General features: G+C 39.6%; 1 protein-coding gene across 2 annotated transcripts in view; it reads right to left on the bottom strand.

Annotated features, from left to right (window-relative positions):
* LOC132837543 (cytoplasmic dynein 1 intermediate chain 1) overlaps positions 1-25,037 on the bottom strand; it is a 50,905-nt gene that overhangs the window by 6,691 nt on the left and 19,177 nt on the right. For both annotated transcript variants that reach the window (XM_060857263.1, XM_060857264.1), the window contains 8 exons: positions 20,992-21,084; positions 18,874-19,036; positions 18,414-18,513; positions 16,342-16,467; positions 5,619-5,765; positions 5,006-5,119; positions 3,696-3,829; positions 2,840-2,984 (listed from right to left, as the gene is read on the bottom strand). In XM_060857263.1, the coding sequence (XP_060713246.1) occupies positions 2,840-2,984; positions 3,696-3,829; positions 5,006-5,119; positions 5,619-5,765; positions 16,342-16,467; positions 18,414-18,513; positions 18,874-19,036; positions 20,992-21,084 (1,022 nt within the window). The remainder of the gene's footprint in view (positions 1-2,839; positions 2,985-3,695; positions 3,830-5,005; positions 5,120-5,618; positions 5,766-16,341; positions 16,468-18,413; positions 18,514-18,873; positions 19,037-20,991; positions 21,085-25,037) is intronic.

Here is a 25,037-nt window from a genome sequence, read left to right as displayed (position 1 = left end):
CTTGTTAGAACTTTGCAAGAATGTCTATTGGTAAAAGTATAATACAAATATCTTAAAACTGGATTAAAACTTATATAAAAGTAAGTTTGGAAATATATTCGATTTTTTTTGTATTTTATGCTATAACCAATTTTATTAATAGCAATAAAAATGACTGAAGAATGGATAAGAAAGGCACTCGTCTGCTGTATGCCACAAGCAATATGAGCAAACCAGAACGTTCAACCAGATCTAATCCACATCACCGCAGCCAAATCCTGCAGGCGCCAGCAGTGATGCAGTCACGCCTGCCCAGATCTCCAGACTTGAGCTTTCCTAACTACATAATACACACAGCTAAGTGAAAATGTTTGCACACCTCATTGGGAATACAAAAGAGGTCATTATAAAGACAAAGGAGACAAAGGGCATTACTGGATACAAGTTATTACTGAATATTTATATAACATTGAAAAAGGTAGATGCAAACCTTTGAACTTATCCAATTGTTTATGTTGTTAATATGTTAACATAGAATGTCATTCAAGACTGTTATCACTACCTCACACTCCTGGAGGTATTTCCTTCCAATCCCACCTACTGCTGTAGACAGAAAATATGACCAGTTTCACCTCCAGGTCTTAAAATTTTAACCAACTGCTCTTGCCCATAGAAAGGTTGACCAGTCCCACCCTCTCTTACATAAAGTGTGTGCAATCCTGCCGCTATCAATTATGCAGAAATTTTGACCAATACTGCCTACTCCTGCAGAAGGTCTGACCAATCCCACCTCTTCGCTATAACACTTGACTAATTCCACAATCTGCAATATAAATTTTAACCAATCCCACCTCTTCCAGAAGAAAAAAGTAGACGGCATAACTTTTGACCAATCCCACTATCTCACATATAATTCTTGAACCTCACCCCTTCTGTAGAAAGTTTGATCAATCCCACCCTCTCCCGAAAAAAATTTGACCAATCAAACCATATATACTACACTCTTTACACATTTAACTGATCATATAACTATACCTATACTGCACGTCTCAACTCCAAGAAAGTCGTGCCTCCAAGAAAACTTGCCGTCTCCATCTAAACTTTGGCTGAGGAATGCTCAACAGACAGAATAATCATTAGTAGCTGCTGTGCCATGGCCACAGTGGGACATCGGTTCAAATCAGGCCACTGTGAACGTTTCCCAGCCAGAGAATGGCGGGCTGGTGAGAAGCGCTCTCATTTTCTCTCTTATCCTTTATGAGGGCACTAATAAAATATAGTAATGCCAAAAGTAGAGAACTCCATTGGTTATTCAGCAACCAGACAGCGGAAAGTAGGGTATGAAGCCAATTACTTGTGGATAATGTTCTTGAATAATGGAGGAACCTGCCAGGAACTGACCCAATTCCTCAATACAAACAATCAGTTTGGTTCCCAAATGATTTTAATATATATTTTTTAATGAGTCGCAAATCAACATGGAAATGACTCCAATGTGACTCTGCAGACAGATACACTGTGTTCAGGTGGCCTTAGATAAACAAACAGTAAGTGGCCTAAGACATGGGCATACAGGCCTGGGAGGCAGGCCAGCATTCCTGTGGCTGTCCTCAAAGGCAAAGGGAATTCCACCCGAAACCCACCCTGGATTCTGAAAAAATAACATCTATGCATCCTGAGCATCTCTGGAATGTTTTCACGTGTCAAAAAGCACAGAAGTACAGTATATTTTATGGCTAAATCTTGTTGCAATGACATCAACGTTTCAATTTAATTAAAGTGTATAATAACGAGTATTATAAACATATAATAAAGTGATTAATGCATCTGAATGGTAGACTAAAGTCCTAGCTCTGCTCTATATGATTTCTTTGTTAGTTAACCACTCCAAATTATTCTCTTTTTCTTCACTTTCAGCCTTATTGTTCTCCTTTTTTTCCTCTTAAAATTCTTGTGTTCTTCCCACCAAGAAAGTATGCAGGATGTAATCAGAGAGCTGAATCCTGTTCTCAATCTTCCATCTCTTTCCACTGCCTCTCTCTTTCCCTTTCTTATAAAGTGTAATATCTTAATGAGTAACATTTGATTGTTTAAAAGGTGGGTTGTAATATTGCAGTGATTCAAGACCTGTAAAAATACAGAAGCATGTTTTTTAAAGAGACTTTATAAAATATATGCTTCTAGACAAATCTGTTGATTCTGATCAAATCTGGTGATTTTCTTCATTTCAGGATTTTGTCCTTTTTCCAGCCCAGAAATGAGCTCCACTCTGAGCCAGAAAAAAACCTTTTGAGCCTTTCCCCTTGTCCTTAAAAGGAAACTCATGCTGCCTATGTAGTTTCCATTGAAGGAGTGTTGTCATTTTAGGGGAAAGAGAAAGTTTGTCATTGTTTTCATTGCAACTGCATTTTACAAACTGCTTCTTTAACAACAAAATAAGTTAAATTCTAAACATTAATTTACATCATCACGATGTACAATTAGCAAATTTACAAATGTACATGTACAATTCTTAATTTATGAAGTAGTATTATAATCAAGTATTACATTTATGTTTAATAGATCATCTTTGCTAGCCATAGTACTGCAATATATGAGTACAGTCATGTACTGTCATGAGTACAGTTGAAGTAGACAGAGACTCAAACTCACCCTCATCTTATCTATTCCTTTTCATACGAGTTATATACATGCTAATAAAAAGCCCCAAGCTTCAGAACTTGCTTGTCTTATCATGAACTATTTCATACAAATGTCTTTGATAGATTAGCTTTGACAACAGACATGAGCAGAAGTGATTAACCAGGACAACATACATGGGCAGTGTAGTGTAAAAGCAGGGCACGTGCTCTCTTCTTACCTTCGTGCTCCAGAGTTTGACAGTCCAGTCAAAAGACGAGGTGACGAAGAGGTGGGAGAAGTCTACTGGGCCCACAGCACTATGACAGCTGATGCCAGTCACTGGTCCCTGATGGCCCTCGAACATCTCACAGATACCAGCTTTACTGCAAGCCACACAGCATTACAGTCAGTACAGAGCTGTGTAATGTGACAATATAGTGTCTATATATGTGTTGAAATGTGGATTAGTAAACACTTAATTACAGAAGGGTATCAAATTATTCAGTAAGCCCTTGTGTCCAATGGATGTGAGTGGAAACTTTTCTATCATGTGATGAAACACAGTACATTCTATCCATAAACTGATTACACTTACAAATACATCTTACAAGTGAAGATAACTTGAATAAAGAAAATGTATCTAATATTGCTTATTATAAGATCATTATATTACAAATACAAGACCATTATACTTATTTCCTGACATATTTACTAATAAAGAAAACAAGAAAAATAAAATGTTTATTTTTTTTAAACAAGAATCTATAAAATAGCTTTAATCATCTTATTTTTTGATTACTAATTCACTAATTCAGAATATAAAGGAAAAACATATTCTTAAATATTTTAAAATAGTTGAATTTGCATATCTTAAAGATATTTTACTTTTTTCTTTTTTTACATATTTTACAAGCTAAGTTATTTTCTGTGTATATAATATGAACAAGCTTTTCAATGATATTAAAGCTTAAAATAGGTAAACTGACTATAAATGTTATTGTGTTATATTAGGTTTGGTTAAATGGTTCTTCCTGAAATATCTAAAGTTGCCCCTGTATGTACAGCATGTGCGTGTGCGTGTTTGATTCACTAACCTGCCATGTCTAGAAGCCGTGTACACAGTCCCCTCTTCGCTGCCCACCACAAAGTTATTGACATCTCCAGCAGGAAAGGCCATTCCAGTCACAGCTACTGGTTTTGACTTATTGTAGACCAGCTCCATGCTCTCCTGCAACATACAAACAAGCCTCAGGAAAGTAAACTGGATGATAAAGTAACGTACACAACAACACTGAAAATAGACTGAATGCTGAGTTAGAACTGGATATAGAAGAGACCTCAGAATGTGTAGAAAATTAGAAAAGGAAAAGCTTTTCATAAATCTTCATATTCAAAGGCAAAAAACACACTGATAGTCTAAACATCTCTATTTATAGTAAGTATGTAGTAATATGCAGTTTCTACAATTTATTTGCCAAATGAGATCTGACTGAATCCACATAATGGCATATATTATTTTTTTTTATTATTTTTATGTGTCTATTTTATCAATCTAACAAACATGATATCGCAAACACATAGCAAACAATTTCCAACAACCATGCAGTATAATTATGGCTTTACTGCTGCTAATATTACGTCTCTGTGTAGCTTCTACAACAGAACTATGTGCTGCATCCCATTTGGGATTTGGCCTGAAACAGTGGCACTTTTTAACTATAATACTGCTTATTTATACTGATGCTAATGTTTCATTCTTGTTATTATTTATTCCTAAGTAAGAATTTATTCATGATTTCATAATTTATTCATGTTAGCTGGTTTATTTCTAATATCAAGAACCTGTTTTCTTATTCTATTATGAGAAAGAAATGAAGTGTTCAGCTACAATATTATGTGTGTTGCAATTTAATGTCAAAACAGTTATCAGCATCTCCAGCCTGTGGGGGTTGTGACGCAGCAGTTAGCTGGCCCAATATGACCGATTTTGTTGAGGTTAAGAAGGAATAATGAAGCTCTTTCACACACCTTTTTTGTAATGTGTTAAAGATGATAAAAGCAAGATGTGATTTTTGTTAACCAGGTTTTAATTGCAGCTAGGTTCTTTCCGTTTTATGAAGCTTTTTGATGAAGTATTTACTGCTAGATGCTGATGAGAACAGATGAGGTAAAATATTATTATTAAGATATTAGTACTCTCCATCTCTATTAAGAAATTTGTGAAAAATCTATCTATTTTGTCTTAAGTCTTTTCTGTAATATGGGCACCGATTGCACAGGATTGGTACAGGTGATAAAGCTTAAAGGTCAGTTCTCACATTGAAAGGGAAGACTGTAAAAAGCACACATATGCTCTCATTGATCCAAATGCAGCTTCAGAGAGGTCTGAGTTGGTGGAACTTACCTGTGGCTGGGAGAGCATATCCAGGCTCCAGGAGCACATCCGGCCATCTGTGGACACCGTGATCAAGTTGTTGGCATTCTGGGTTCCCACCACATTCACGCAGTACACTGGATGCTTCATAATCATTCAAAAGCATATGAAGGGTCAAGGCACATGGAAATATATTAATATATATTATGACAGATTAAGGAATTGTCCTATAATGCATCCTTCTATATGGGAATGCTCTGGACTTGAGCTATCACACAAGTGCAGCACTCAGTACTTTACTTAATCTTGGCATGACACATTGCTGTCAAATTATTTTTTGTTTTTCACCCACAATGGGCTCTTTGAGAGAACCAACAGTTTGTTGAGTATGAGGTTGGGACACAAGCTTTCATTATTGAGGACTCAGGAGTTTAAACCTTCAGCATGCATTGCACTCAGAGGCCATGCGTGTGGCACAGCAGCACAATGGGGCCTATGCACCTCTGTGGGCTCTACCTCTGACTCTAAAAAATCTGATATCAAGTTAAAATCCTCCCTATGAATTAAGTTTCATAGTGTGGTAGCACTTAATTTCAGAAATATTAGTCTAAAAATGTGAGGTAAATACAAGGTGTGTTCTTACAGTATGTGCAGCTGCAGAGAGTGGCGTTCTCTGGACTGGGGTTCTCCTATGGCTGCGGTTGTCCCAGAGGACAATTTGCCCTGAGTACGTGCCACCCACCAGCAGATTAGGATGGAAACGAGCAAAGCCCACGGACACCACAGGAGACTTGAAAGAAGAAGAAAGGACAGGATAATTAAGACAAGATAGAGAGTGAATGAGAAAGAAAGATAGAAAGAGAGGGGGCACGATGCTGATGAGTTCATCTAAAGATCACGTGCAGGGGTGGGTTTTGGGTGAAGAACGTAACAATAGAGGCAATTGTAGGCACAGAAGCTTTAGATTACAGCACCATAAGCAGCGGGCAGTGGAGCGAGAAACGTGGCTTTTGTTGTGACAGCCTTGGTCTTGAACTTCCCCACTCTCTTCACTTTTATTGGGCTTTCCGTTCCTCATGAATGCCCAACAAATGAAAAGTTAGCTTATGCTTTCAGACATTTATATGAATTACCTCAATAAGACTCACCAGGCTAAACTACAGTTCTGATCAACCCTGCATCGCTTTGCTCTATATTTTTTGTCAATTAGCTCCACAGGACAATTATTTCCTCCCCACTTCAGTGAAAGTGGGTCTGCACTGAGACTGAAGTGCGACCAGTTTGTTTTCTTAGCGCTCTGCAGTCGTCTGCTGTCTCCCTGTTTCACCGCACCAGCTGCGGCCGCCAAGTCATGCAACCAGAGTTCATTTTAAAGTGACTGGAAAACAAACCAGAGTAAAAAGAAAACATGCTTTTTCTTTCTCTTCGTTCCTTTTCTCCCATTTAAAAAAATATGGCTTACAAAGACATGAGAGCAGCCTCAGACGTAAGGCGGCATTTTAAAATGGACTTAAAATAAACCAAGCTGGAGGGATAAAAATAAAGCTGAAGAATTGGCCATCAAAATATGCACACAGGACACCCAGAGAAAACTGTTTAAAGCTTGAGTATAATAAGACACAAGTGTTGATGTTCAATCTCTATGTAAAAAATATATATATATAGTGAATTTACGCATATGAGCACATTACATATATTAGCATAATCAATATTAGTTGCTGGTGCTTCTGCAATCTATCAAGTCAGTGACTTGCAGATTCAGTAGCAATCTGTAAGCAATGAGAGCCTTTTCCAAAGGTAAACTCACTAGTGCGGGGTTCTATCTAGCATCATTAAGGGTTTGTCTAAAGGAACAAACCACTGAACACTATAGGTAAAATTCTACGCTTGAAAAAAAAGGTTTCCCTAATAGATGTCTGTATAGTTATAGGAAAAAATGTTTTATTATATTATATTACAGCGCCATAGGCTACAGGCTAGCAAGGCAAGCAAGAAGCATGGCTAAAGTGAGTGTACTTGGAACCTTTTCCAAACCAAATGCTTTCACGTAGAGATTCAAAATAGAGCCTCTATGAGCTTCCCCACAAAAACAGACCCAATCAACTTTTTTTCTCCAAGAGCATGTACGTAGATTAAATAAAAAGGATTCCTCAAAGGTTCAAGATTCCTAATGAGGTTCTATTGAAATCGTTTCTGAATCTAGCATTGTAGTGTTCCACACAAATATTAAGGGTTCCCCCAGGGATAAACCAAAGAATTCTGAAAGTTTTATTTTTAAACTGGACATTCTTAGAAACTGTGCTCCTTAAAACCTCTTTGATAGTGAAACTATGCTGTAGGTTCCTCCCCAAAATCTCAAACCAAAAAAGAAGCAAACCAAAAGAACACATAAGGGTTGAAGATTTTTTTTTTGGATAACTACAGCTTCTGGCTCCCAGAGGGACTTCTACTTGGAACCTTTTTTAAAAGGAAGACACACTTTTTTAAGTTTCAATATCTTAAGAGTTCTGTCTACTAGAGGGACAAACTGAAAAAGCACCTTGCATTATTTATTTTTGAAGTGCAATATATTGTTTGAATTGTCAGAAATATAATCTTAATTGAAAACTTGCAATACATTTGTGTAAAAAAAACATTTGTTTTTTTCAACCTTTTTGAGCCACAACACATTTTTAAAATCCTGTGTCATTCTGGCAACGTTAAATGTTAAAAAATGACCCACTATACTAATGCGATATATATAATGGCAATTTAAGCTCTTAATTTGTTTATACTCACTCTGTGTGAAACCCGAGCACGTTTAGATGAACACAAAGCTGATATGTGTTCAGGAACTGTATTGCCTCGAGCTCACCATTTTTGCTTTCTTTTGGACAGCATCCATACTAGGCACTCCATCTGGGTTAGAATTTTGTCTAGGTCCCAGTTTGGATTCTGCATTTTTCCTTTTAAAATATATATGTCTTTCACCTCCACCTCTGACACACATCACTAATTCGATTAATTGACTGGGTCTTTTTTTGCGCTACCTTCTGCCATCCACTGACATGGGACGGTAATTAGTCATTATTTATTTGCAGTAAATGAATAATTGAAATGTAATCATTTCCCATGACACATGATCTTTCATGGCACAGTGGTTGAAAATCCCAGCTCTGGATTCTGACAATGTTTTCCAAATGCTAATTTTCTCCATGCCAAGTGTGGAAGTGTTACAGATGCACAAGATTATGGGACATGTAGGACAGGGACGGAAAAAATGTCTTGAATCATTAAGAAGGCCAAACCGCACCATGCCAAATTTCAATAAACTACAGGGCAACATTTCACTTAATAAATCTGTAATTCTTCTCTATGCCACTATGAGTGCTCTGATTAGTGGACATGTTGAAATGCTTGTTTATGCTCTGCGATTAGTGATCAGTAATGTGTTAATGCTGAGTGACAGCAGGGCACTGCAGCACCTAAACACCATTTCAATAACAGCCTGAGGCCTGACCTCTGAACCCCACTACTTACAGTCTGACTTATACTTTGACAGTCCATCTTTCTCTCTCTGAATCTCTGCCTCTAAACTTTCATAAACTCTCTAGCCTATCTGCTGTAGTCATGTGTCAGGGACACGCTCCCTCAGACTGCGCTTCATTACTGGACTAATGAACACAAGCCCAGGTCACCACAACAAGAGGGTAATAACTCTGCTATGAAGCCATTAATCAAAGACTTAATGAAGTATTGTAACCTAAAACCTCCTCTCGGTGAAGTCAGGCACGGCCAACTGCGACCTCCAGCCCTACCACAAGCCTCTTCTTTAGCAATGTGCTTTCTGCTCTGAGGCCTCAAAGCTAATATCAGAATCCTGAGCTAGATCCCGAATAATCACAGTTTAATCCTCCAGGTCTCTGTAGGCCTGATCTTGACTTGATCTGACTGAACTGTAAAGAAATTTTTAATCTAAATACCAGCTAAATACTAGACATCAGAGGTAAACAAAATAATAAATTGAAATAATTGTGTGTATTAACTATATTTAAATATAATTTGAGTGTTTTTTATACTGTAACCGAATATAATAAGTAATTCGAATAATATTAAATATAATAATAATTATATAAAAAATAGTAATTCTTGTACTCTCACTCAATTTAATTTCATGACCGAAACTTTAAACACACTTTATACTCTTTGGAATTAAATTTAGAATTTTAAATACTCACTTCACTCACTCATCACTCACTCATTTTCTACCGCTTATCCGAACTACCTCGGGTCACGGGGAGCCTGTGCCTATCTCAGGCGTCATCGGGCATCAAGGCAGGATACACCCTGGACGGAGTGCCAACCCATCGCAGGGCACACACACACACTCTCATTCACTCACGCAATCACACACTACGGACAATTTTTCCAGAGATGCCAATCAACCTACCATGCATGTCTTTGGACAGGGGGAGGAAACCGGAGTACCCGGAGGAAACCCCAGAGGCACGGGGAGAACATGCAAACTCCACACACACAAGGTGGAGGCGGGAATCGAACCCCAACCCTGGAGGTGTGAGGCGAACGTGCTAACCACTAAGCCACCGTGCCCCCCGTCATACTCATTTCAAATCTCAACAAATACTTTTTTCCTTTTCCTCAGTTACCAATCCACTCAGCTGCATGTCTGTGCGTTTCTGTGTGTCTTTAAATTAACTATATTTACAACATCCCATTAAATCCATCCCAACTTGTATGGACAAACAATCATTATGCACATATTAGTGTTCCCTTTCATAGCATTATTTTCTGTATTAGTTTTAGCATTAACAAACCATGAGCTTCAGCATTAATTCAACAGAACGAATGTTAATAAAGTAGAGTAACGCATACAAATTAATCTTTGGCTAAATGTTAAGGAAATACACCTGCATTGCCTGTTTATTCAATTCATGACCAAAAATAAATAACCCACATATATTAATAATAATTAAAATACAACGTGTTACTGAATGTCACTACTGAAGAACTGACTGTTGTCTGGCCTCCAGGTAGAAATACTGGAAGTTGCTGTTCAACTACAGGTCTGAATCCAATTAATAAACACAAATATATTACATTTAAATCAAATTTTACTTAAAATCATTAGCTTTTAAATATTTAAATATAATCACATTATCACATTAAAGTAATTTGGCTTTCTTTTAATTGTTGATTAATTGCATTTAAATGATTTACACCCAATTTTGTTTTACACAGCACACTCATATCCTTTATATCCAGGGTGGCTGTGGGAGATATTAACATATGCTCAGACTCAGCTGCTTTGGTTAATTTTTTTTATCATAAATAATCAGACGACATTGTGGAAGTTATAAACAGATTGTATGTGCTTTCCTCATTACTGCCACCACATAAATCTAGAGAGTTTGTTCACTCCACAGATAAGTGTGACTTCTCATATGAACTCTTTAAAATCATAAAGTAAACATGGCAGAGATGCTGAAGGATGAAAAGCCTGAATATTTACACCATATGGAGAGCCAAGCATTAAACCCTATCTGGCCCCTCATCTTAACTAGCGGAACCATCTGTCTAACTCCATAGATTTACTTGAAATCTCAATAAACACGAGGTTCAGTGCTTTGCACATGTAACGATTGCGCTACTGGGATTAGCCCAATTTGCCCTGGTATAAGCACTTCCTGATCCTGCAAAATAGGAAATTAGGCCCTGGATTATAGTCTGTTACTTGTGTCATCATAGGAAATGTACTGTAGACTTTTAACAGCCATTAAAAAGTCTAAAGCGAGACTACTTAAGCAGAAAACTTTTACATCACCTGGCATAAATGTACCTTAGTTTGTGCTGATATCTCAGCTGTGGCATTTTTTTAAACCTATTTGGTCATTGAAATTCAAAGAGTCGAGTCAAATGGTCCATTTCACATTGCACCCTCAGCTAGAGGCTCTGTTCAGTGAAGTCAAGATCAAGTAATGATATTCAAACTGACAGGTTCAATAAAAACACAATCTCACAGCACGTTTCTGCTGTGCTGCTGAATTTAAATGGCAGCAAGAGAAAAATAGCTGCCTTCATCTTCTAGCAGCAGCCAACTGTTTTAATCTTCAAGCCACACTTCACCAGGTCTACATATTTCTGTCAGATGAGGTTTTATATTAATGGGAAGTGTTCGCTATAGAATAATACACACAGCTACCCGATGATGAAAGATGGCATGAAGAGAGGGATCACAGAAGGAAACACTCCTGCCTTTGTGCTCGCTCTTTGTTAAAGGGAGGGAGACTGGGAGGGGACGAGTGCGCAACAGACAGCACATTCACCAGCACAAATCTACCGCCTCCTCCTTCACTACCACAATCATATGGTTCCCAGCAGAGCTTATCAGCTCCAGATGCAGTTCTCCATCTTCGACCAGCATCCCTCGCTCTCTCGCTCTTTTTCTTTTCTAATGACACCGCACAGATTTTGTCACTCTGCGGTCGCTGGCGGAGGCCGTGTAATACCATATCTGCCTTTCAGAGAAGAAAGAAAAGAAAGCCAGTGAACGTGAGCAGTCATTTTCTTTCCCTGCCTCATCCTCCCTCACTCAAGTTTTTCGCTCTGCATTCTTTTGCTAGTTCATTATTTTACTCTCGCAGGACAGTAAAACATTAAAGTAAAACATCCGGATGTATAAAAAAAAAAGAAAACAAGCGCTCACAGTTGCAATCCAATATCAGTCCAATAAAATGATGGGAATCAATTTTACCCATGTGTTGCACAAATGAACATATGCAAAACAGAACTTTGCCCTTCCGTTGAACAGTTTCAGTAATTACGGACAGGTTTTTTTACTGACATTACCATGTCTACGGTCTACAGGTATTATAATGTTACATTTACTCCTCGAACAGTTTCTCAGTGATACTTCAAATAGAATTTAATACCTTATTAACCAAATATGAAAGTAGGCTTTACTTCATTTACTTATGCTCACCCTCTCATACTCATTAACAATGCTTTGAGATCAACATCCGATTCCAGGTGATTCTATATTTTGGAGCAAGGCTAATAATCACAAAACAACGACAGATCTGGAGGTATTTCAGGAATAATTGCCTTGAGAATATATCAAGAGGAGAAACTACAGCAAAGCAAGTAACTTATGCTCAAAAAATGAATCCCAGGTGCTGTGAGCTGTGCACATACAGAGGTAGTGCTGAGTGTTTTACAAAAGCTGTCCCACATGAGAGCAGTTCAGTTCAGCGAGCAATGAGCATTGAGACAATTTTGCTTCCTTTGCCATCCTTAACATCGGTCTATGCTTTGCTTGTGAGTCTCAAGGCACTTTGCACTAATTTTTGTATACTTGCTGCTCTTTATTCTCGACAGCTGTGCTCACACGTGTGTAAGGTCCTGTTTAAGCGCATACTATCTTTAACATTAAGCTCATAATGAAGAGTTTATTGTTAGCAGCACTTAGTAGTAACCAACATAAACAAACCTGGAATCTGATTGGCTAGTGTACCTATGATTGACAGTAGAGTAATCGTATAACTCTAATAAAGACAATGTGACAAAAAAGCTTTCTCCAGGCCACAGACCTTTTAAAAAAATCAAGTGCCACCAACAACTAAGAACAGGTCCATTTAAATTTCAGAATATTTTAATACACATGGGCTCATTATAGATAAAGTGTAAAACTTTTAGAGTTCTGCAATTCTCTCTGCAGACAAAAGGTCACATTTTGCCACCAGAGCATGTCTAATTCTCATAATCCCAAACAGCAGCAGTATTAGCCACCAGAAATATATAGCCTATATACAGCTATATGGGTGTGCAATAAACAGACGTCAGAGTGGAGGTCTCTGCCCTTCCTCTCTGTGAGCTGTGTGTGGTTTTGAGGCATTTCTATAAAGCTCGTTGTGAGCCAAAAGCAGCTCTATCCTCTGCCATTATTTAGAGCAGGCCACTCTCCTAACTCCTACAAATACATCTCCCCCTTAACCAGGAACCCTTCCCCAAAACCTCTGGCATCCAGCAGGGCTTCACCCTGAGTCATCCTGGGCAAAAGACATGAAAGATAGCAATAAAAACAGTGCGGTGGGGGAGCACAGCTAACAGTATCTGCAGCAGCACCAGTGCTTTTCAGGGTGCGCTCTTGATGTGGCTAGTGGCAGCCCACTTGAGAAGGCCATGTGATGTTACTGGAGAGCCGCCATAGCGAAGGGCCCAAGAGAGCCGTGGAGAGTGGAGAGAGACCCACCACACCAGACCACAGTGCTGCACAGCACAGCCAGTCCTGAACCCAGCAAAAGTCATTCAGAAATAATCCATGACCAGTCCAAAACCAGTGCAGAAATGTGCCAAAGTGAACTGAACTCTGGCTTCTAAAAGAGAACAGCACACAGACACCAGAGTGAGAGACTTCACATCAAAGACAAGTCAGAAGCATTGAGAGGAAGAATAAGATGTTGAAAAAGTGAGAAACAGTTTAATCAAAATTAACCATAAATTGTACTTGTAACAGAAGGGACATAAGAGATATTAGTTTTTATTTACCAATTAAATTTAAAGACAGAAAGGTGCTGAATCTCAAATGGTGTTCTTTTGTACATGTGGTGAACTACATAGGTTCTCCAGCATCATTCATTTATATTTTCTATATATAGACTGTTGTCGTGGTGGCCCTGGACTAATTATTAGAGTAAAGACTATAAATCCCAGTACAACCAAGCTGCCAATGTTGAGAAAGGACCTTAACGGTCATTAAAAGTCATTTTCACTTCGGGTGAAAATTATATTATAAACCCATTCAATACACATGAGTCATGCAACCATCATCATCATCATCATCATCATCATCATCATCACTACTGCTTGCTCTCAAATGCAAATCTGACCCTGTGTAGGTAACGTAGTCTTTTCGGCACAATTGTTCTCTTACTGAGTTTTCTGGATGACTAGCTACACTTTCACATGAGTCATTAAACAAGTTTAAATTTGTAACATGAACTTATTACATTGCTAATTTAGTCAGACATAAGAATTTCTTTCCCCATTTGTGCTCAGTTGCTATTTACATGGTCCAAAATGAAACCAGTGACCGCAAACAAACTATTTTCAGACTACAGTCTTCAGTTGATTTTGTCTCATGTATTGTAGTATACAGCCTATTTAATTTTACCATCATGGAATTAAATTTGTATTGACCACAGAAAAACCATGCAGACTTTGCACTCGACTATGCTGTGCTGGTGTGATACTGGAAATCTATTAGTACCGTATAACGGTATTAATGGTAGAGTTAATGTTACTGTACTGTTGTGACCCCATTAGTGCAAATAAAAATAAAAAAATCACTTTATATAGAAACATCTACAACTGCAACCTGTTTGAATGATAAAGATGTTCGAGCCTCATTCACCGTCTCTAATCATTCTTTCCCATTATCTCATGTATCACTTAGATCTGATATTAGCCTGATATTATGTTTGGCATGCAATTAAATTGTATCTCATAATGAAATTCACACTGCACTCACTAGCTGACAATGGACTTGAGAATATTTATACAAATGCTGCCTATTTTTATAACTGTGCCTCTGTTTGTCAGGCTTCACTACCACCTGCAGAGATGGTCACAAAAAATATCAAGAACACATAATGCCATAATGTTATGCTTTATTTTTTGTGGTTGTGCCATGATCACAAAAATACATATCTGCATTTTTTTAAACAGTAGTATTTTTACTCAAGGTTTTTGGCTACTTGCATTGAGGCTCGTCAAAAGCAAGGAAGCCATGACAGGCGGAGGTGAAATGGATTGAAGAGAGGTTGAGGATGAGGCTTTTTCAGGCTGCTTCTCAGGGAGCAGGGGAGGAATAGTGTGGTTTTGGTGGGTTTAACAGCAGAACATGCTCACACATTAAGCTCCATCTGATTCCTTCCTAACGAGCACCAAACGCCTCTGGTGAAGAGTCTAGGCCACGGAGGAAAGCGATGTTTGTGCAGATCACCCAGAGCCGTTTCATCCGCAGCCAAACAGCAGAACGCTGCTGCCTCGTGCCGAGCGACTGGAAATTGAAATCATCTCTCGTTCTGCAACCTCAACCCCCCTTTCTCTTCTCTCCCCCACGCTTCTTTATTTCTGTCTCCACACAGAAGACTTCTGGCGAAAGCCCAGGCCACAGTAACAGAGGTGAAACTGCGTTTAGTTTCCTTTCTCCCCCATTCTTTCCTCGCCTGCTCCCGTCATTTCTGCCATCATAGTGAGCGGTCAGAATGAAAGAGAGGTGCAGACACACCAGTTAGTGACCACGGAGATGTACAGATCAAACCTTTATGAGCATCATCACTCAAACGCTCACTGAGCCATGCTCACCACACTGAAACTTCCTCTGGTGTGATCAGTACAGGCAGAAACCGTAATTCAAAAAGAACACTGGTTTTGATTAAAAAAAGTCTGCTTCTCAACCATAAAATGCCAACTCAGATAATGTAACAGTAAAGCCATTTAGAAAACCATACGCATTTTTCAAAACGGGTTGCAATTAATTACAGCAAAAATCCTGCTCATGAAATAATGCAGTGATGTGATAACATGTGAAAACTACTGCTGCAACGTATTAAAATCCCAGCCTGAAAATGAAACGAGGCATATTTATGATGGCTAAAAACGTTCCGCGGGTGCTTACAGGAGTGTGTAGTACTCTGTGTGTTTACACGTGTGTGATGTGTGTGTTAGACACACAGGGCGTAGGAAACGGTGCGGCACATGTGAAGGCAGTCCATGTGGGTGGGCAAACATATGTGGCTGGCAGGATTAGGAAGTGGTAGGCCACATCTTTTTATACAGAAATATCCCTATAATATCTGGCTCTTGTAGGAGTGTGGAGAGCCTCGCACCAGGCTGCCGCCTTGTAGACTTGCTTATTCGGTCGTCTCTCGCACTTCATCTGGTTTTTTTTATAATTAGCGTCAAAACCTACCCCGTGCTTTTCACACACAGATTTTAGTGCTTTTTTTTGTTCCGAATGAATTGGACATTTTCCGGCACGTCGCGTTCTGCTCATCGGCTCCTCTCCAAGCAATGCGAGCCATTAAACATCACTTTCCTTTGTATTTCCCTCATTCATGCTGTAATTTAAAGAGCCGCATTCCATAGGCATTAAACAGCCATTGTACAGTCGAGTGCAAAACTTTTGCCCCCTTGTGATTTTTTTTTTTAATTAAAACTGTTTAAATATTTGGAGGCAGTTTTATACACCAAAGGTGGACATGCTGTGTCTTTCTTTCTTTCTTGGTACATTTCTGGCTATTCTTATTTAGTATTCCAGAGTTTAACAGAATTGCATACACTTGTAATGTGGGAGTTGTGTTCACCTGGCAGTGGTAGATGTACTCAGGCGTGGTCTTTTTGAATTTCATATTCCACACTAAAGCCACACCATCTGGCTCATGAGGAGCATCCTCGTTGTTGTTATAAGAAGCCACAAGCAGCTCTGGGTACTGGAGGTGGAGAGAGGGAGAGAGAGAGTGAGAGAGAGAGTGAGAGAGAGAGAGAGAGAGAGAGAGAGAGAGAGAGAGAGAGAAATATTATATTCATATATATTATACATGCCTTGACAAATTGTTAAACCCTTCACATGGTGGAATGTTTTACTGTATATAATGTATCTACCATATATAGATACATACTGTACAGTATATGCCTTACATTTATACCTATACACTTTCCTGTTCAGAAATATGTTTATCTTTTGTGTCTGAACCATGAGCATAGTTCGAGCATTCTCCTCACCGACATGACCTTTGCAGGATGAAAGCTTAGGCATGATTAAAAAGTAAATAAAAACATTTCCATTTGGGTTTTGGTGAAATATATTTATGCTTTCTTAAAGCTGGGGTGTCAAAATGTCACAGATAGAAAAAACAATTTTGAACAAAACCCAATTTTTCATCTGACTGTTTGCCAGAATTTCACCACAGAACGTTTTTTTCCCAGACTGTCACACAAATGTGCAATTACCACAGACAATCATGTTGACACATTTTCATATATTGAGAAAAGAACAGACAACCTGTTTAATCCAGGGAACTTTACAAGGGAACTTGCTGAGACATCAACAAACATTTAAGCAAATTGAATGTTTTGTTTTGTTTTTTTTTACCATTATAACGTCTTCACTTAAGGATATTTGTACAGTTCCCATATCCCTTAAATACCTGAAACCTGTCGTCACATTCAGACGTCTATTTATCAAACTCTTTGCTCTTCTAATCTCATACCTTATTAGTTTCAGTGTAATTACTCTTACTCATAAACAATCTGCTATTCTTCTGAATAGAATAAGCCAGGGGTTTAAGCAATTAGGCTCTTTACAATTTATAACTCTTTACAATTTTAGTTAAGGAACTACTTTTTCATGGTGACTAGCATGGTCAGCTTAAAGTACACACAGAAGTGCATAAGCAACTGTAATAGCTTTTTAATGACCCGCTCCAGTGTGGAAAAGATGGATAAATGTATAAAGAAACTGTTTATGTCACAAACCAGTGCAAGTCAACTAAAATTTGTTAAGGTCTAGTTTTTATAAAATTTCTTTCTTACACATTTACAAACAGTAGTCAGGTTTCGTGATTAGTTCTTGGCTACATGAGTTCAAGACACAAAGTAAATCTGATGTGCGTGATTAATGTTTTTTTTTCCACAACTGTGCTTCGTGTTACCACTTCTGACTCATGGATTTTGTTCCTTTAAGCGGGGAATAAACACATTGTTCTGATCATTCATCTTAAACATTAGTCTCATCAGTTGAGAGAGATGTGTTCACTTTGTTTATCAGACAAGTAAAAGAAATGAAAAATCGATGAAAATCTGTGAAACAGCTACTCTTTCTGAGCTAGTATCTCCAGCCACAGAGCTAGTCTCTGGTCTGAAGAGCAGCCTTCAGCTCAATAATTTACATAAATGCATGTTATTGAATAAACCACAACAGAAGCCATGCTGGTTCATGTTTTGCAGTTTGCCTGGTTTGTTTTATACACTGAATGCTCAGCTACAGTATTTTTTCGTGTTCCGGTCCACTAAAATACTTCGCTAGGTCCTCAGCTGAAAGCCTGCTAGTTGGAGACCTCATTGTTCAGTGTTTAACAAAATGAAGTAACTGCTCTTAGACTTGTAATAGGTTTTTGTCTGCACAGAGAAACACTTCAAACACGTTGTCTTTAGTAATCAGATAGACAGTACAGATGCAGTGAGTGGAGGTCAGGTAGACAGACTGGAGTATTCCTTAAAGGCATTGAGATGTAAGAAAAAAGGTACAGAAGAGTAATCACAAAATAAAAAGAAAGCAGGAGTGTGTAGATGTGCAGATGTGAGAGGGAAGATTCCCCTGTGGGATGAAATGAAGAAGTGCTGACAGGTATGAGAGGTCAGAGGCTGAGGTGTCTACCTGAGGAGACCAGTCCAGACAGGTGATGACCCGGTGCTTAGACCAGTGCTCATCATAGAACAGACGATTAAAGGACAGAATTGACCCTCCCTGCAGGTCCCTGAGACAGAGAGAGATAGAGAGAATGATAGACACATAACCAATTCACTGGAATAGTAAAGATCTACACATGCCACTAGAAAAATCCACTAATTTCAAAATCTACAGTTCTATACCACATAATGACCTGCTATCAGACGTACTCCTGAAGCTCACTGTGCAATTTACTGTGCTATCTGCAGAAACATCTTAAGAGTTCATGTTTGAAATAATGATCCAATGTGAACAAGAGGCTGTGCATGAATGAGAGCATTACTTTGAAGAATGCAGAAGAGCAGTGCAAGGGTCCAAACTTATGAGTCATCGGATACACACACGCACGCTTGTGAACACACATATGCACATGCACGCCTTTCTTTACCCTTCTTTATCCTCGAGGTCTCGGCCACTGTAATCAAAAAAGATGTTGGAATCTTCAGCAAGAGCTCGCTCCATCACACGAATACTGCGGTCAAAGAAGATCACAAACTCCTCAGAGTGCAGGACCTGCTGCTTCTCCTCCTCCGTCAGCTCCCGCGGGTGGCCTAAAGCACAGGCACACACACACACACACACACTTACTGAATATATATATATATACACACACACAGAAAAATAGCAAAAAATATATCAAACTAAAAAGAAATGAGATTAGCAAAAGAGACAAAAGCTGGATAGCAAATAACTCTTATTTGCAGACACCATAACAGATAACAGTAGTAACAACGATATCGTGCTAAATCGAAAACTACAAAGAAAGTAAATAAGTATACACAAATAAGTGAATAAAGAAATAAATATATCAACGCACACCCAAAATCCCCAAGTCCATTTCTCTGTAATGACTATGTGGTCACTTATTTCGTCCTTATTTTTTTTTTGATGTTATTGGGTTCCTCCATTTTCTCCCAGACCATTAGAGGCCCTTCACTTTGATCTCGGTCCACTTGATTCTCATGGCCCTCTTTTTTTGACTACTCATAAGGAAGACGAAGGCCTGATCAAAGTCCCAGTGGAGTCAAAGCATCCATGCGCTCTCGCAGCACAGCCCCGACAAGGCCTCTCCTTAGCCTGCTACACTTATTTACTCAATACACACGTACAAAGAATGCACTCTATGCAGCCTTTGAAGTCCACTTGCCGGGGTCAAGTGACATTAATTTTGAATCGAGCTTGACCCACAATGCTGTGAGCTGATAAGCGGGACCCCTGGCCATAGAGATTGGTATCTGATATGGCGGCAGGGGTCACACGCGAATAACCACGCAATGCTCCAATGAGCCTGTTTGGTGACTGAGAGATTCCTAACTTGTGAGACACTCCGCTAAAATTGGTGTGATGTAGATGAAACGAACATCCAGCTCAGCAGCGTGTTATTTATATGAAAATGTTATTAATATCTTTTAATTCACCTACTTTATGTTTCTATTGGTCTCTATTACCAGTGGCATGTCAGTGACAGGGCATTGGACTAAAATTCACTAAAGGTTAATCTTACATGTACATTCACTACATTTGGCAAACACCTTTATCCAGAGCAGCTTATAAAAGTGCCTTGTCTCTATGGGAAACGTATCCTCAGTCAAGAAGAAACAGGTCAGGGTCCAAGGATACCATCAAGATAAAACTTTGTTAAATAGAAATTAGTACAATTATTAATCTCTGCTTTTACATCAAGTTCACCTCTTTTGTTACAAAAAATTAAAAGTTTTGCATCTGAATTAAATTATTTTGTTCAATGAAGTCCAGCCCATCACACTTATTATCAATTTATAGTTACATTTAATGTTGAAGATGCCAGAAAACAAGTAAGTTCTAAACCAAGTAAGACAAAAAAAATCAGGTTAGGTTACAGAGTAAAGCGCTTAAACATTAGAGATTATAAATAAATGCCAAATGTCTCCTTAAAATACACTTGTTTAATGGAGTTAAAGAGTTTCTGATCCTAATAGCAAGTATGAATGAATTCTTTTTTTTTTTCTTAATAGGATGACAAAAGTGTATCTGAAAAACAGTCATGCAAAAATCTCATGTGTATAAAGGATGCTTACTGAATATATGCTGTTCAGTATAAAAACTAACTTCATGTTCACTTTGTTTACAAGAAGATTCCATATAAATGGGATATACTGTACTTGTGCTATTTACCACTTCAGAAGTTCATCACACCACTTCTGTCTTCTGAACGTTGTTCATGTTATGGAAATATGTTTAGCAGTGTCATTTTAGTAATATAAAAATTCTTTCTCGGTAATTTAACAATTTTGTCTCTCTAATACCACCTTTACCTTTAAATCAAACAGATTTAATGGTTAGCTAGTAAAACAGACCCCAGTTACCTAGCTGCTCTATATCAAATATTTCAGGTTGCCTAGCAACCCTTCTCATGACTTGAATCACTTGAATGACAAAGGAATTGTTAGTTCAACTTTCCATGAAGAAAGAACATTTTTACCAAAAGTTTGTACCCTCCACACATACATATACAACCCTGTTTTACCTTCTTTTGCATCCTTATTCTCCTCATCCTCCTTCTGGTCTGACTCCAGGCCTGATTTGGGCTCTGTATTATCTTCATCCTCCTCTTCATCCTCTGTATAGAGACAAAGAAAAATCTGTCATCTGCCAAAACCTCACCCCCCCACCCCTTCAATGACCCATCTTGAACCCCAAGCCCTGGCTGCATTCACACTAATAGCTTACAGATCTGCTGTACAAGCTTGCAAACAGAACAGGCCAGACTCTTCACTAATGTAACAGCACACAAATCATGACCTCTAATTATAATCACAGTCTCAACTTGTTTTGGACCGATCATGCCTTATTTGTAAAGGATTTCATGAGGATTTGCACAGCTGCATTTTCACAAATTTGAGCCAAAGATAAATAGTGAGATAAAAGAAAAGTCATCAGTTCTGATAACCATGTGTGCCATACATGTGTGTGTGAGTAAATCAAGATGTCTGCTGGGAGGAGAAGTACAGATCTCCAACCCGGAAACAAGACTGTTGAGTGGCGTGCCTCCTCTGTGCTCTCTCCTGACCCCCCTCAGCTGCACTGTGCCTCGGGGCCATGACGACTCACCCCACGATTAACCCAATCACCCCAGTCAAAGAAGCAGCATAGTGCTCATCTCCCATAGGCACCTGCCTCTGTGCCCCACCCTCTGCTCAACCCACCATGCTGGGCATGTGTTCCTAACCCTCCCCACCCCTTTGACCCACGGCCACACATGCCAAATGGGCTCCAAGATGCTTAACACCCACTGGACACCTGTGAAAAAGAGCGTGCCCTCACAGGCACATTCTAACACACACACAGGGCTCTATGGGATTGTTTTCTTGTTGACCCTGTGTGGCAGAGGTTAACAAGCATGGGTCATGCTGACAGTAGGCCCCCAGTTCTGAGGAGGAAGTGATCCCATCGCACCAGACGTGGCACGGCTCACGCACTCAACACCAGCATGTTTGTGTTCACACCCGCTGAGACAGAACGCAGTGCCTCAGGGCTTGCTTGACAACTGAGTGTCAGGACTACAAGTATTTGTCCTCCAACACTACTGGGTAATATCTGCTATTATAATATACTTGGTGTGCTTAAACATGTGTAGTTTTATCTTCCTCAATAATATTTTTGCTGTGTTCATCTTTATCAGACTGAAGTATTCCCTGATACCCTAACAGCAGGGATGCAATCTACATGGTGGTGAATAATCTGAAACATAAAACTCCTGTGGCTTCTCCCAGGGCGGCTTTCGTGAACTGAAATCTTGACTGTGAGGTTTAATAAGCCCATATCAGTGCTGAGTTTCTTCCCAAGAGCCTTCTGGTGAATGCGGATCAGTGATGTGAGTGCAATTTGGGCCTGAGACAAATGCGGTTTAGCTGCTGAATGTGACCAGACCTCTGAGCCAGAGACCAGCGGGGAAGCGAGAAGTCCTCAGTCCCAGACGGGCAGCCAGCCAAGCAATCCAGACCATACCACACTACACCACACTCCTCCACCGGATCCCTTCTCCATCTGTTTTTCTCTTGTACTCTTCTGAGCTCAGAGGTGATGCTCTTTGCATAAGCAGCACGACTCACTCTCTCCATTCTAGGACTTTCGGAATATTCCTTCAAGCCCAGACAGAAATAATGTACAAATGAAAACAGGGAGGATATTTGACCAGAATCTGAGGTACCACTGTGGAACAGTAAGAAATCTGGGATGAACGTGACCTGATTTGACCAGGATTTGGGGGAGGATAACGTGGTACAGGGCAGGGGAAACAAGAGAAATCTGAGAGGCTGGACAACATGAAGTGGTCAGGCTAAGAACAATCACTGACCACAGAGACTGGGACAACATAAGCTAGGCTTGATTCATGATTGCAGCTGAGAGGCCATAGGTTCACAAACAACGTGATAGAGACATGCCATAAGTCCTTGTGGTTTGCTCTCTAAGCTACAGACATGCATTTTTATGACCCTGTTGTAAAAATCAGCAACTGCAGAACATCAAAAATGAATGCTTGTGTGACATTCATAGGAGTAAAGATCATAATATGAGAAAAGGCTGAGACGTTATAAAAGTGAAATAAACCATAACACGGTAACAGTTTGATTTAAAAGGAGTTAATCTCTACCCCACCATTTGAAACAATATTGAACTACTTACCTCAGGGTGTCAGATATTAATGAAAACTCTGAGATACAAGACCTGAGAAGGGGCAGCTTTAACACAGTCGCTCTAAGTCTATCCAGTGGGCATGTAATCTTCAGTCACGAGATACTTTCCCTTCCACCTGCCGTGTAATACCAGCCAGCTCTGTGGGGCAGCGTATTAAGCTCTATCCTCCCTGCCTGCCAGTTTGATGAAACTCTGGGCCTACGTGGCAGGGTAATGACATCCTCCGCATCTCATAGCTGTTCAATCTTCCTTCAGCTTTCTCATGCTGCTAGTGTCAATTCAAAACCACACTGGGTCACAGTGTTCTCAGAGGATGAAGATCTTAAACCAGTAGATCAGCTTGCCTATGTATCATTCAGCCAGACATGATGATGGCTATCAGTCTGACAGTACCCGGCTGATCGCTGGCTTTGTCTATATATAATCAACCAAGGTGTAAATACAGAGTCATTATAGAGAGGTGAGCATATATAATCACCACAGGAATGAAAGATCATAACGCTGGCAATTTTAAAAGTTTCAGCAATGATGTAAAGGAACTTTTTTTAAACAGTTACTAAAATATCAAAAGATATTGCCCTTCAAATTTCCCATTAAAGCAAAGGTGAAACGGGAAACATGCCTGAGGTGAAAATATTCGACTTGAATATTAAAGTCTGTGTGAATTGGAGAGCATCCAGCATAAGGGCCAGTGCCTGTCCTGTTGCTGATAGATGGATGTTGACATGAAGCACTTTTGAAAAAGGGCGAAAGGTAGGGTGCAAAGCGGCACAGCTAGTGAAAAAAATACACACGCAGGATGGGATCCCATCCATTAAACGGCAGGAGGATGCTACCCGGCTTTTCATCCAGCCTTTTATTGGGCCAAGCTGTGCAACTCCAGGCCTCCCATTTGGGATATGGAGCTCATTACACAATCAAAAAAATTCCCCCTCATCTGACAAGCAGGGAGTTTTCCTTCTAATGTGCAGTGCCAAGAAGGGGGTGGCTGGTGTTCCTCACTAGGCCTTCTCCTCAATACAGAGAAAAATGAAATTGAAAGAGCACAAGGGGTATTTCCATGTGGGGGTGTGAGAGATGGCAAAAGAGGGGGAAGACCCTGGTTCTGGCGATCCACCATACACTGCATATCTTCTCCGTAGTGAGCCAATACAGACACACAGACATAATTTGTGCCTCAGAAGTTGGGTGTCAAGCAGCCTGCAGACCACAAAAGAGGCAGAGAGCAGAGAGCAGAAGAGGAGGCGGCAGCTATGTGGACATGAAAGAAGTCTCTAATGTGGCACTGGCACGCCACCCCAAGCATGACATAAACACTGTATTGCCGCACAGCAAAGTCACAAAAACAGATTAAAGCTTCTAAACACTCCTAGAAAAGCTCATTATCACCTGCACTGGCACCACTTTATGAGCCACTTCACAATAATATATTAAATTTGCAGTCTCTGAATGCTCAGGACAATATTTGAGCCGTGTTTCACCAATACGGCCCAAGCACGATAACGTCGAACATAAATGGACAAACGACAGCGTCCAGAGTTTATATTTATTCTCGTTTCTAAACAATACCTCAACACTTCCTACTAAGCATGCTGATGGCTGTACTGCAGTTTCTGTACCATGACTCATCCACATCTAGACAACAAAAGATCCCTCTCTTCTCCTCACACTTCAAGTAAGACTCCATGTGAGATTGTCAGACTTGCTGAAGTCAAGCTGTGGGGGGAAAGCATGCTTCCTCTCTCTGGGTGCTCATCAAACACGAACTATAGAGTAAGGAATAGATACGCTGAGCTCAGAGAAAGAAGGCAAGCCTTTAATTGACTCCCAGCCACTCTTCCCCCTCAGGCCTCCTGCAGCTGTGTACTCGTGGGT

This window comes from Tachysurus vachellii, chromosome 21, assembly GCF_030014155.1.
Source record: "Tachysurus vachellii isolate PV-2020 chromosome 21, HZAU_Pvac_v1, whole genome shotgun sequence".
Lineage (NCBI taxonomy): Eukaryota > Metazoa > Chordata > Actinopteri > Siluriformes > Bagridae > Tachysurus > Tachysurus vachellii.
The sequence above is the reverse complement of the archived record's forward strand: the minus strand, read 5'-3'. Positions and strand labels throughout refer to the sequence as shown.